The following is a 14,384-nucleotide window of genomic DNA, read 5'->3' as shown; positions in this document are numbered from 1 at the left end:
ATTCAAAGCGACTTACAAAGGAGGAAATACAAGCAAAGCGATATATCAAGCGGAGACCAATACAAGTAGTGCTACCATACCAGATCTTTAATTGAGCTCTAGAAAAGTGCGCAGAGTCGAGGTGTAAGAGCCAGAGCATTATTTATTTATTTGTTTGTTTGTTTGTTTAATTAATTTTTTTAAATGATAATCTTCAGGTTATTATAAACACACGTTGTTTAATTCAGTATTAGTCGGGTACTGGTTAATTTGCGTAATATTGATGGGTTGACATTCCTAGTCCATACATAAATAAACCTTTTTAATAGTCCTTTCTTAGACTCGCTCTTCTGCTGTCAGTGTGGTTAAGTATGAAAAACCTGTTATCGAGTTTAAGTACCGATTTTCCAGGCACAGATTAAGCGTCTCACCGCCGCTAGCCATCCTGTGTTGAATGATCTGTTTTGGTCCGGGGCATGGTTTAATTTGTGTCCTCGCACTGCCATATTTAGTTACATAAAGCCCATTAATTCGGTTGAAGGAGCGGTCAGTAGAAAGCCGTGATGGCGCGTCTTTGTTGTGCTATCACACATCCAGCTACCCGATGTGACCTTGTAACAGGCGAACAGAGGGCTATTAATTTCCATCAGGACACGTCGAATGGCTCCCATTGTGCGGCGGGCGAGCCGTGCGTAGCAGATCGATGCAGGGAGGAGACGTGCAGAATACGGGCACCTCTTAAAGCGTTGTTAGCCAGACACTAAAGAGCCGTTTGAATAACGTGTCGCCGACACATGACCCGCTCTCGTGGTGCCTCGGAGCGCTAGCGCGTCACGGTGCCTCGTCTTTGGTTTTGCTTTTACCTCAGACTATACCTCTGAGGTAACACCGTTCATTATCATTGCAGTAGCCTAAGCCTAAGCCTATACTATGATACCTGAATGTAGCGTGTGTGTGGTCAGTGAAATCAATATGTCCTGGACAAGTCCTCTGTGTGGATGTCCTCCAGGAAAGCAAATTGTAGAGAATGTTAATGATAGGAGAATTGGAACTGTCTACGTCACACACACGCACACACGCACACACTCCTCTCAAGGAAAAGACAGAAGCAAAACCCAAGGTTAAGTGCATGACTGAGCGAATCTGTCATGCATCTCAATGAGCTCTGACCTGACCTTAACTTTTAGCCTGATGGCAGAATGGTAGATAAAAGTTGCTTTGTGTTGGGTGTGTGTGTGTGTGTGTGTGTGTGAGAGAGAGAGAGAGAGCGAGCTCTCTGCGGGAATCGCACTCGGGGTCAGGCAGAGTGTTTGCCATTTCCCAGTTTTATTAGATTCTGGCTGCTTTGAGAAGGTGCAAGCTGTCTGGGCTGGCTGCTTATTAACTAGCGATTTAGCATGCACCACTGCCCAACTAAATCCATTCAGAGTTTCCAAATACAGAGAAGGAAATCAAATATGTTGCCCATGTTTTAAAAAAAAAAAAAAAAAATGGAGCACAACTCGACCGTTTAATTCAGTCGCCAAGGTTCTTGTGCCTGGAAGGTTACGGGTATAATAAACCCCAGGAAGATTTTGAGCCGTTTAAACCCTCAATTCTTTAACTCTATTCCATACTAGCATACAAAATACTAAAAGCCAACGCTTTAGCTAAATCGTCTTTCTAAACATTGCTGTATGTAGCGAAGAACTAATTGTATTAGCGAAGGATTTTCTCTTACACATGAAGAAACTCACTTGTTGCTAGCCTGCTAGCTGCTAAAGGCTCACGATACTGGCGATTTTGTTTCTTTCCTTCTGAATGTAACGCCATAGTCATTCAAAAGCAAATGCTACATGCTAACCCGTTATCCTGACTGTAGTGTTCGCTACATTGTTCACATGTTGCATTATCTGCTTAGGCTATTTGCAGGTTTACCACACTCTCATCGCTAGTTAAACAACCAATCTGAATGCCATACAGAGCAAACCCTCAATGCTAATCCATGTGCTTAACTGACTAGCTAGAGAGTGCGGAGCATGTATTATTGCAGTATTTATAGCTCATGATCATTATCATAACTATCTCACGCTGCGTCTCAACCAGCTCCGTAGTTCAGTAGTCAGGGCACTGATCAGGGAGTCGGCCATTTTAAAGGCGGTCGCAATCGCAAAAGCCTTCCAGTGCACTGGAACGTTCGTTCCTTTAAAAATCCCCACAATGCACCGCAAAAACCCCAGGGAGCATCGATGCTCACTGTGTTGCCTTACTGGAAATGAGGACGTCGTGTTTTCCGAAGCCTCTCACCTCGAAAAAATAAATAAATAATTATGGCGGACAAACTCTCAGCCGATTTCCGGCTGCATCTATAAGTAGCATGTTATCGTTGTCGTAGCTCTCAAGTGATGTTTAACTTTATTTGACGTTCTATATACGGTTTGTATTAGACTTAACGACTTTTAAGTGTTTAATGATATATATATATTTTTTTTAATTAAATGCACTCGCTAGCCTACGATGCTGCTTGGAGTACCATGACAGAAATACGTGCGATTAACGTGTGAACAAATTTATATGATGTGTAAACCGTAAATATTTGTACGTTTTCAGTTTTTGGTGACGTTTTACAACGCGAGTACACAGTCATGTCGCATGTGGAAGTTGAGTGATAAGTGTCCCAATGTTGTGTTGTGAGCCAGGGTTCATACCAGTGCGCGAAATCACGGACACGATATACTACCGATTGACGACCTAGGGAGCCGATCGAGACGTAGCCTCGGACTAGCATGCTAGCTGACGACGCGGACGAACTCTGTCTCCATCTGATCCCAAGCCAAAATCTATTTTTCATGCCACTGCGTCATCCTGTCTTTGGACGTTACCGGAACGTTTTGTGTTCGGGATATCAAACGATTCACGGATTCCCACGGGCGTCTTTTTTTTTTTCTTTTTTCGTCAAGGCTGAGCTCATTTTTCAGAGATTTTGGGCTTCTGTTTCCTTCCCGCACACCATGCTAGTAAACGTTTGGCTGCTTCTGGAAAGCAGAAAGGGTCAAGCAGATGCGTCAGAACGTGTTCAGTGGGGTTTAGAGGAGGCTCGGCGCCGGTGGTCTGATCACAGGAGACGTTGTGTGGTCTGTTCCCGAAAGACGGTGTTTCCAGAAAATGACATTCCTTGACGTGTGCTTGCAGCCTGGGTGTGTGTGTGTGTGTGTGTGTGGGTGTGTGTGTGGGGAGGGCTTTCGGGTGTATTAGATTGTATTGATGCTGATTGTCTTTGACTGAGTCTCGAGGACAAAGACAGAGGACTCTGTAATGTGTGTGTGTGTGTGTGTGTGAGAGAGAGAATGTCTGTAGGGATGCTTGTTCTGATCGTGTTCGGTTCTGCTCGTGTTCATTCAGGGTAAAATCTCTCTCCGTCTCAGCTATAAAGGAGGACAGGAGGTGGAGGAAGTGCTGTCGCAGAAGTGCGGGGCCACCGAGTGTCAAACTCATTCTTGTTTTTAGCCTGGCCCACATACCGCAGAAATAAAGCAATCAAAATGTGCGTGTGCCCCTCATACATTTCTCTCAGTGAATGTGTGTGTGTGTGTGTGTGTGTGTGTGTGTGTGTGTGTGTGTGTGTGTGTGTGTGTGTGTGCGTGCGTGCGTTCTGTTATGATGAATAATGGTGTGCCCATGTGTCTGTGTTTATGCATGTATCTCTGTCTCTATCGACCTTATTATTTGTGTGTGTGTGTGTGTGTGTGTGTGTGTGTGTGTGTGTGTGTGTGTGTACACAAATGTACATGTGTATAGACGAGTGTTGGCCACTCATTTGAATCACTCATTTGGATATTAATGAGCTTATAAATGTATATTATGGCAGTGAAGGTCAGAGTAGCACTACAATGAGTTCATATCACATAAAATATCGTAAGAAAATCACATGTATTGTTTGTCTGTTTATGAAAATTCTTTATGAAAAACTTTGGAAAATGATTCTTATTTATTTATTTCATTATTATTATTATTATTATTATTATTATTATTATTTTGATTGACCCATCGATATTTGGCCCATTTTTTTATATATATATAATTTTCTGGATTCCCCCCTTTTTTATGTTTCGAAAAAGTGTTGTTAAACTAAATCACAAGCGCGTACTTGTCCACTATATATCCACACTACATAGGGTTTAGAATAATATCTCTCCAAGACCTACTAGTACCTAGTGGACTAAAACACCATCTGAGATTCAGCCACAGAAAAAGAAAAAGAGTCGTTCATTCTTTCATGCAAAGTGACCTTTAGCCCGAAACGTTTAGGAAAAGACACACGGTAGGTCAATGAACGAAAACGTCGACATCAGAATTATCAGAGGAGCTGCCCATGTCCAGATTGGTTGCTCCTGTCATGCAGCGCCAGTGAAGTGTCTTCGAGGCACAATGGAGCTTCTGAAGGTTCCTCTGAGGGGGAAAAGGGCAGCTTGGGGTGACCCAGAAGAAGGGCAGTAGACATTGGCATGGAGCTCGCCGTGCTGTGTCACTCCCACACTGGGTGCTCTGTTCCTCCTTCCTCTCAGGCTCGTCCAGCTGAGCCGGTGCCAGGCGGCCTGTTGTCCATCACAGCGCCCGAACAACTGTCGTTATAGCAGACCCGCTGGGCTGGAACACGATCCCGCCCTCCTGGCTCAGCGCAGAGCCGCTACTGGACGGCGACCAGGCCTGATGTCCACTGGCCGAGCTGTTAAAGAGATTAATACGGCTCTGTCGGAGACTTCTGGAGAAGAGAGCGTAGGCCCGGGCTGTGGTTCAGATCCAGGAAGAGGCGTAACGAATGCGTGCGTTTGTGAGGGAGAAGTGTGAGAGCTGCTGGTGGGTAACGCTTTGAATGCTGACAATAAGCTTGTGTGTTAAACAAGCAATCTGGTTGGATGATGCGCACACACACCACACACACACACACACACACACACACACAACACACACAGAGCTACTTCCTCTGGCATGCAGTTTGGTACAATTCAAACACACAGCAGGACTCGAATTGGGATGTGTTTTTACATGTTCCTCTCCATCCCCTGCTATGCTGCATCACAGACAGGAAATGATATATGAAAGAGGAAAAAGAAAGAGAAAGCAGAGAGACCGCGGTGTAAAAACTAAAAAAATCTGCTACTTGAAATCCAAACCTGTACACAGACCGTAGAGAGGGTAGAGATTTAGTGATGGATGGGTGCCAAGACTTGAGTACGGTGATTGTGAGGATAGCAGGAGCGCATGAGTGACATATTGGGAGGATAGGGGCTCAGTTTGGCGCGCCGCATCACGTAATTACATTTCGTGTTCGGAGCGCATCGGCAATCGATAATGCAATTCATAGAAAAGCCGTAGTGAGCCGAGGCATCCGTATTCAGCCGCGTGCCCCTCCGTCCATCCGCAAGAATTAGAGAGAAGACGACGAGGAAGCTGTTTGTCATTGAAACAAAACAGCAACAAAAAAGACCAAGAGTCATCCATTGTCCATAGAGGATTTTCTTTTAGCCGAAGCTCTTTGATCTAAATTGATCTAAATTTCATCCAGGTTTGACTGATGTCTCCGTAGCCGCTCGTCCTCGTTGTGTAGTCAGCAGATGGACGAACTATAGGAAACAGCTCTCTCGCCTTCTCTCGCGCTCTCTCTCTCTCCTCCTCAAGTGACTAGAGTGGAGCCTTTCTCATCTCGTTCCCTCTTTCTATCTCTCTCCCACACCGATCCGTGTGATCGCGGCGGCGGATTGTTCCGGGTCGGTCCAAATCCAAAATGGCACTCACCCCCAGGCCCTGCCAGACCCGATTTGCGGGTTGGAAAAGTGAAAGGCACGCGTTCTGATCCGCAGCCTTGTACCTTCGCCTGCATGGGTGGCCCCCTGTTTCCGACTTCTGACAAATCCTCTCTCGCGCTCTCTCGCTCTCTCACTGGGCTAAGCCTTTGTTCCACAGCAAGGGCAAACCTGGGCGAGTTTCAAGAACTCTCAGATAATTATAGCTCCAGGATTTCCACCTGACCTGTGTTATAGAGTGGGCTTGTTGCTGGTTGGTGTAGGTGGTGCACGGATTTGTGTGTAGGGAAGGCATCTTCTTTGAAGTCACATCTCGAAGGGTCCTGATACGGTTGCGCTTGCTGACTTTTCGTCTGCGTTTAATTCCGTCTGAGGAATTCATGACTTGTTTGAAACTAGACTCGGAATTAAAAGAGGAGTCGGCCAGTTTTTTCAGCCGAGATAAAACAAATCCAAATAAATACAGCCTGTCCTTTTCGGTCTCGTTTATTTATTTATTTATTTATTTATTTACTTATGTATGTGAATAGATGTTTACATTTTTCACGCTTTTTGTGACTTTTGATTTTATTCAGTTTTATTTTCCTGTTCGTTCTAATGTAACAAATACGACGGTCAAAAAAAAAAAAAAAAAATGCAAAGCTACATAATCTACATTTGAATCTATCTTTATTTGTGTTGTGTGTTTTTAATACTGTTTCATATTATTTGTTGTATATTTATTTTATACGGTTCCAAAAATGTATATGAATATTCTCATCTGTAACTCCGCCCCCAACCGTAGCTTTAACACGCAGATTTCCACCTGAATAGAGTGAAGCAAATGGTCAGCAAATTTTTTTTCTTCTAATTAGATGTTTTACTGACATCTTTTACCGAAGTACATCCTAATTGTTTTTTTTGTTTGTTTGTTTGTTTTACAAAAAGGGTTCTGACTTAAAAATTACCGATTGCAACTTTAATTCTCCTTTCTTCATCCTCTGGTTCTCGCGGTGTTCTGCGCCAGCTGATCATCCTTTACACCGCCGCATTCAGGGGTAAATACAGTTCATTAAATTAGATTCAATTCGGCTGGAGTGGCTCAACCTTCTGTCCATACTCATGCTCAGGGATGAGACTCTGCTAAAGCACCTGGTTCTCAGAGATCAGCAGTGGATCATCATCTTTTTTTTATCACGCGGGGTTCGCAGGCTAGTTCTTCAAATACTCAGCGCTTCACAGCTTTAGCCTGGCGCTCACTCACTTGCCAATCTGCCTCCGTTTATTTATTTAGCCCTTCATACATGTTTAATCAGGGGAAGGAAAACTGATCCCATAACAGTCAGGTCATAAATATATATGTGTGTGTGTGTGAGAGAGAGAGAGAGAGAGAGAGAGAGAGTGTGTGCCATTTTCTCTCACTAATGGAACATTAAAAACAGGTTGTTGTTTATAAATAGGTTAATGACAAGGTTTAGCCAGAGATCAAAGTGTTACTGTGTCTTCCGGCCTGTGTGTGCGCGTGCGTGTGTGCGCGCCTGCGTTCCTCGTGCTCATTTCTTCCAATCTAACCAGTTTGTTAGATCTTCTAGGCCGTGTTGTTGTGTTTTTCTGATCTTTTTCTAATTAATGCAAAATGGCTGCAAGAACCTGTTATATGTATACACATACATTATACATATATAAATGTGTATATATATATATATATATATATATATATATATATATATACACACACACACACACACTCTATCGAGTATCAACAAATATTAAATGAAAACCTGACTGCCTCTGCCAGAAAGATTAAAACGGGCCGTGGTTGGATCTTCCAGCAGGACAATGATCCAAAACATACATCAAAATCATCACAAAAATGGTTTACTGACCACAAAATCAAGGTCCTGCCATGGCCATCCCAGTCACCTGACTTGAACCCCATAGAAAACCTGTGGGGTGAACTGAAGAGGAGAGTCCACCAGCGTGGAACTCGAATTGTGAAGGATCTGGAGAGATTCTGTACGGAGGAACCGTCTCAGATCCTTCGCCATGTATTCTCCAGCCTCATCAGGTATTATAGGAGAAGACTCAGATCTGTTATCTTGGCAAAGCGAGCTAGCACAAAGTATTGACTAAAAGGGTGCCAATAATTGTTGCACACCTATATTTAACACAGATTATATTAGATTATATCTTTGCTAAGATTATAACATGACTACTCCATCACACCAGCACTATCTGTAAATCCTGTTTAATAGCGAGTCCTGTGTCTAAGTGCACTTTCCCATTAATGTGTGTGTGTGTGTGTGTGTGTGTGTGTGTGTGTGTGAGAGAGAGAGAGAGAGAGAGGTGGCATTTTCCCTCTCGTGCAGTTTTGTGCTGTAGGGTTGGCATGTGTGTAAACAGGAGCAGTGAGGGAAAAGGAGCGCACTGAGACCCAGATTTTGGCCTGCGTCACACAGGACGGGTTCGCAGCCAGACGATTAAAAACCACCTAAATGGCAGCACACCGCTGTTCCGCCTCATCCCAGCGGCATTGTTTGCATTCAAATGGATGTATTAATTCATTCAGGCAGACCATGCGTGGACATGAGTGTGTGTGTGTGTGTGAGAGAGAGAGAGAGAGACTGAAAACAGCCCACTTTCTCTATTGTGACTAAACTGTGGGTCTAAATAAAGAAAATGAAGTGTGTGTATGTGTGTGTGTGTGTGTGTGTGTGTGTGTTTAGAGCTTTCAAAGTGAATTCTAAATACAAGTTTTTATGGTAAAGGGCCCACATTTCATGTTAACTTTCTAGAGGTATTGATTTTGTAATTAAATATAAAAATGAACAGCGTGTACGTAAGGTGATATTATATCTGGAGTCTGAATCTCAAATGGTTTTTTTTTTTTCCCTCTCAAATGGTGTTGAAGACTCGGGTGTGTGATGCTATACTCTATGCAGTGAGCGTATGAATTCCTCAGTTAAGGATGGGTAATATTTATTTGGATCCTAGTTAGCGTAGGTAATGTAAAATACTCAATATTTTATGATATTTTAGCTTTTTTAAAATTGTGATGTGTATGTGTGTGTGTGTAGAAGGGGTGTGTAGGGAGTGTGTGATAACCCGACTCTGTGTGTGTCCACCAGCGCTGTCCGGAGGCGATCAGATGGAAAGGCATGGCTGGGCGACCGGGGACAGACACCGCAGAGCTGCTGAGGAACCTTACTGGGCATACTCAGGTGGGTATACACACACACACACACACACACACACACACACACACACACACACACAGATGACTGGTTATTTTTAGGGATTAGCTACACACATACACACACGCACGGCTGAGGAGACAGCACATGGGACCTTACACACATGGATGAAGAGTCCTGCCGGGCATGGTCAGGTGGGTCTCTCTCTCTCTCTCTCTCTCTCTCTCTCTCTCTCTCACTCACACATATTCACACACACACACACACACACACACACACACACAGGTATGTGACTCTTTAGCCTTCTTTTTCTATCTCTCTTATACTATTACTGTATTAGGTAGGTTTCTTTCTTTCTTTCTTTCTTTCTTTTTTAAACATTACACAACACACACACACACACACACACACACACACACACACGTTTGTCCTGCTATCTTTGTGGGGACCTTCCATCGAGATAATTCTAAATGCACTTGATGAATGCGGTGCTACACCTATAAATCAATCCTAACCTTTATTTATTTTACTGCCGTAGCGTGTGTCCGCTTGTTCCGTTTAAGACTGAAACGTCACTGCTAATCGGTACAAAGTCCTTCTGACTGATCAGCTTTGTCCTACGATGAAACATTTCTGATGGGCGTGGTCTCTTCCACGATGACTGCGCCGCCGACCCCCCACCCCCCCCACCCCCACATTGTACAAGAATGATGCTCAGTGAATGGTTTGATGAGGATGAAAATGATGTCAATTGAAAGCTCTGACCTTCAAATTCACCAGATATCAGCCCAGTTGAACACCACATGATTGGGTCCAACACACACACACACACACACACACACCAGGTATGTGTATGTTTAGCAATCAGGTTTAAATTTGAACGTGTCTCTTTTTTACACCTTCCAAATCCTCATCAGCAGTTAACAGCTAAAATTCACGCCGCAACATCATTGGCGCTTTTTCCCCCCGTATTCATTTTTCTGCCAAGGACTGTGCGCTGAGCTTACCGCCGAGTACATGAACACCTGCCAGGAATTAGAAACTTCAAGTTAAAATTCCAATTGGCAACAAAGTCAATGAAGTTTATTTATTTATTGCTGTCATTATTTCTTTCTTTCCTAATCCGTCTGCAGGCGAGAATCAGAAACGCCAGCCTAGCACCATGTACTGATGGATTACTCCATACAGACATGTTCTATCGGTCAGTCGTACAGTTCAATTTCCTCTCGCGCGTCTCTCCGCTCCTCTCCTCCACCTGTCTCTCCTCAGCTCCGTGCCTGACGAACTCTCCTGGCTTTTCCTTTTATGAATGTCCCTGCTCTGAAAAAGTGACTCGGCCTGTCCCTCCGAGCGGGATTTACAGAAGAGCAGTATTAATCTTTAGCTGTGCAACCAGACCTGCGGCAGTAAGCGCTCTTTATTTCATTTATTTAAATCTCTCTCGCTGTGTGTGGGCTGTAATCGAGAGTCATCACGGAGCGAACCATTAGAGACAGGCGCTCAGATCTGGGCTGCAGGTGGGGTTTCTTTTTTTTTTTTGGTGAGGCACATCCTTCACATCGAGTAGCTTTCATTTCAACTCATCATATGATGGATTAGGAGCCCTGAGCAAAGTTCTTTAGTAGTAAATATTAATAATAGATATTTTTGACACTGGAATTCACTGTGCCAGGGATTTTTTTTTTTTTTTTTTTTAACTTCAAACATTTCTGCTTTTATATTTTAGACAAATGTTTTACAATGATTTTAGCTTTTTGCTTGTAGATAAGGCCAGTTTGGTCATTCTCATACGTTAACGTTTCTTAAGTAACAACTTAGAGACTTGTAAGGCTCAACATAAACAGGTTTAAAACGTGTAATTGTTGATATGGTGAAGTTTTCCATGAGGAGATGTTTATTTAACATTTGTGGAAGGAGTCGCCCGTGTCACTGCTGTACACTTTAAGTTTTCCGACATGGGGGGCAGTGGTGGCTTGGCAGGTTAAGGCTCCGCATTACTACGGAAAGTCGGGGTTCATGCTCCAGCACTGCCAGGCTCTGGGTTACTGATCGGAAGGTCGGGGGTTAAAGCCCCAGTACTGCCAGGCTCTGGGTTACTGATCGGAAGGTCGGGGGTTAAAGCCCCAGCACTGCCAGGCTCTGGGTTACTGATCGGAAGGTCGGGGGTTAAAGCCCCAGTACTGCTAGGCTCTGGGTTACTGATCGGAAGGTCGGGGGTTAAAGCCCCAGTACTGCTAGGCTCTGGGTTACTGATTGGAAGGTCAGGGGTTAAAACCCCAGCACTGCTAGGCTGTGGGTTACTGATCGGAAGGTCAGGGGTTCATGCCCCAATACTGCCAGGCTGTGGGTTACTGATCGGAAGGTCGGGGGTTAAAGCCCCAGTACTGCCAGGCCCTGGGTTACTGATTGGAAGGTCAGGGGTTAAAACCCCAGCACTGCTAGGCTGTGGGTTACTGATCGGAAGGTCGGGGGTTAAAGCCCCAGTACTGCCAGGCCCTGGGTTACTGATCGGAAGGTCAGGGGTTCATGCCCCAGTACTGCCAGGCCCTGGGTTACTGATCGGAAGGTCAGGGGTTCATGCCCCAGTACTGCCAGGCCCTGGGTTACTGATTGGAAGGTCAGGGGTTCATGCCCCAGCACTGCTAGGCTCTGGGTTACTGATCGGAAGGTCGGGGGTTAAAGCCCCAGCACTGCCAGGCTGTGGGTTACTGATCGGAAGGTCGGGGGTTAAAGCCCCAGCACTGCTAGGCTCTGGGTTACTGATCGGAAGGTTGGGGGTTAAAGCCCCAGCACTGCCAGGCTGTGGGTTACTGATCGGAAGGTCAGGGGTTCATGCCCCAGCACTGCCAGGCTCTGGGTTACTGATCGGAAGGTCGGGGGTTAAAGCCCCAGTACTGCCAGGCCCTGGGTTACTGATCGGAAGGTCAGGGGTTCATGCCCCAATACTGCCAGGCTCTGGGTTACTGATAGGAAAGTCGGGGGTTAAAGCCCCAGTACTGCCAGGCCCTGGGTTACTGATCGGAAGGTCGGGGGTTAAAGCCCCAGCACTGCCAGGCTGTGGGTTACTGATCGGAAAGTCGGGGGTTAAAGCCCCAGTACTGCCAGGCCCTGGGTTACTGATCGGAAAGTCGGGGGTTAAAGCCCCAGTACTGCCAGGCCCTGGGTTACTGATAGGAAAGTCGGTGTTCATGCCCCAGCACTGCCAGGCTGTGGGTTACTGATCGGAAGGTCGGGGGTTAAAGCCCCAGCACTGCCAGGCCCTGGGTTACTGATAGGAAAGTCGGTGTTCATGCCCCAGTACTGCCAGGCCCTGGGTTACTGATCGGAAGGTCGGGGGTTCAACACAGAACGCCGTCTCTTTCCATTTCGACTATCTTGACTTTAAAGTTACATGAAATAGTTCACTGTTGTATATTTTCAGCTCGTCCTCCATGTGCTAGGACAAAAAGACTTCACACCAAACTGTGCGAAAGTCTTAGGCACCCTTTTGTATAGCAGTTTTGTGCCTTTAGTACTTTTTTCTTCTTTAAAATTTCTAACTACTGCATTAGTGTTTCAGGAGAAAATAAAAAAATCCCAATAATTTTAATAGTTTTTATTTTTATTTTTTAATAATAATACAAATTTTTGTATTTTGTTAATAGACTGGGGGGGGGGGACCCACATCATCAAGGCTGTCTGGGATTTTACCTGCAGAGACAGAAGTACAGACGCAATTTCTCCTGAAAGCCTGAAAGTCTCCTCAGAAAACTTCATTTTTAAATGCCGAAGGCCAATCATGATTTGAGTTAACATTTTTCTGCTTGCTTTATTGTTCATCTGCTCAGCGCAGTATTTATTCTGATCCTTTTTTTTTTTCTTTTTGAAGACATCTTAAGTTTACAGAACTTCTTCAAAACTGAATCATTTTGCAAATGTATTATAGCTAGCATATTATACCTACCTTATTTTCTGTTTTAATAGAGTTTAGCCAAACCCAAAAGCAACCAAAACACTATAAAAAAAAAAAGGAAAAAATAAAGATCCCCTTCCAGTAATTAATAAACAAAACAGAAAAAGGTCAGTGGGGTCTGGTTTTGCAGAGAGCTGCCATTTTTACCCCAATGTACAGCGTTATGCAAGCTTCAGATACAGCATGGCAATCTGATTTGGGATGCGGGAAGTGAAAATAATGAATGCAGAGTAAATATCAAGGCATCTGGAGACCTTTTATTTCCCTGTCAATGAGGCAGGAAATGTTTTATGTCTCCATATGGGTTTTGGTATGAGTTCTGTAATGTGCCAAGGGGTGTTATGTGAAGAATCGTGTTTCGTTAATGTGTGTGTGTGCGCGCTTCTGTGGTACGTCTTCAGCAACCAAGAATAGTTTGAGATTCTCATGCTATGTACAGTCTTGCTTGTTTTCGGGGACATTTTCTCAGCATGACCCTTTTTGATCATATTCGTAACGAGGCGCGTGTGTAGCATGTTGCGGGTCTGCTCGTTTGCTGAGTGTACGCTCGTGTAGAAGCTTCGTCACATTGACACATCTGTCCCTGAGAGCGTGGGTGTGAAGCCAGAGCTCCGTGTGTGCTAGTTAGCGCCATTTCAGGCTTTTGTGGGTGGAGGAACTTTCATATCTGACGGCCATCGCAGCTCGTAACGTAGCCGGGAACCAGGGCGAGGCTGTAAGGAAGCGAGTGCCCGTGGAATTGTGGGAGGAGTGTTGGGATCCATTTACCCAGCAGTGTGCCTAAGATTTTCCTCCTTTCCAAAGCCACCATTATGACCTGTTTTCAGAGCGAAGGACTTTTGGGGTGGAAGGTTGCCATAGATACAGTTACAGGGCTAGATGGAGAGATTTTATTTCCTGTGAGGTACAAAGCTTTTTTTTCCGTTTTACTTCAATATAATGTTGGTGGTTAAGGCTCTGGGTTACTGATCAGAAGGTCGGGGGTTCAAGCCCAGCACTGCCAAGTTGCCACTGTTGGGCCCTTGAGCAAGGTCCTTAACCAGGGGCGCTGTATCATGGCTGACCCTGCGCTCTGACCCCAGCTTCCTAACAAGCTGGGATATACGGAGAAAAGAATTCCACCGTGCTGTAATGTATACCTGATCAATAAAGCCTTCTTCTTCTTCTTCTAAAAAAAAAAAGAAGATGTAACCGGCAGTTTTGTATACACTTGTAATCTTACAACAGTGGCACTTTACGTAATTAAGTTCAGTTCATTTAGTATCTTACCTAGGAAGATAAGATTGGCTAGGAGGTTGAGGCATTTCAACTTAAGGCATTTCAACTTAAAGCAATACAGATTCTCAGACTTCAGCCACGCCTCCTCGTACGGCTTAGGGCCGTGATTGGACGGCGATCGCATTTCATTGCGGCACAACTGCACCCCAACACGCTGATAAAAGTGAAATGTAATGCAGCAGGGACTTGCATTCACTTCTTCCATGACGATTGTATTTC

The 14,384-nt window shown here is 44.7% G+C and overlaps 1 protein-coding gene across 2 annotated transcripts in view; it reads left to right on the top strand.

Annotated features, from left to right (window-relative positions):
* ptprga (protein tyrosine phosphatase receptor type Ga) overlaps positions 1-14,384 on the top strand; it is a 305,123-nt gene that overhangs the window by 73,302 nt on the left and 217,437 nt on the right. For both annotated transcript variants that reach the window (XM_017450210.3, XM_017450211.3), the window contains exon 2: positions 8,870-8,962. In XM_017450210.3, coding sequence (XP_017305699.2) covers positions 8,870-8,962 — 93 coding nt within the window. The remainder of the gene's footprint in view (positions 1-8,869; positions 8,963-14,384) is intronic.

This window comes from Ictalurus punctatus, chromosome 21, assembly GCF_001660625.3.
Source record: "Ictalurus punctatus breed USDA103 chromosome 21, Coco_2.0, whole genome shotgun sequence".
NCBI classification, from domain to species: domain Eukaryota; kingdom Metazoa; phylum Chordata; class Actinopteri; order Siluriformes; family Ictaluridae; genus Ictalurus; species Ictalurus punctatus.
The sequence above is the reverse complement of the archived record's forward strand: the minus strand, read 5'-3'. Positions and strand labels throughout refer to the sequence as shown.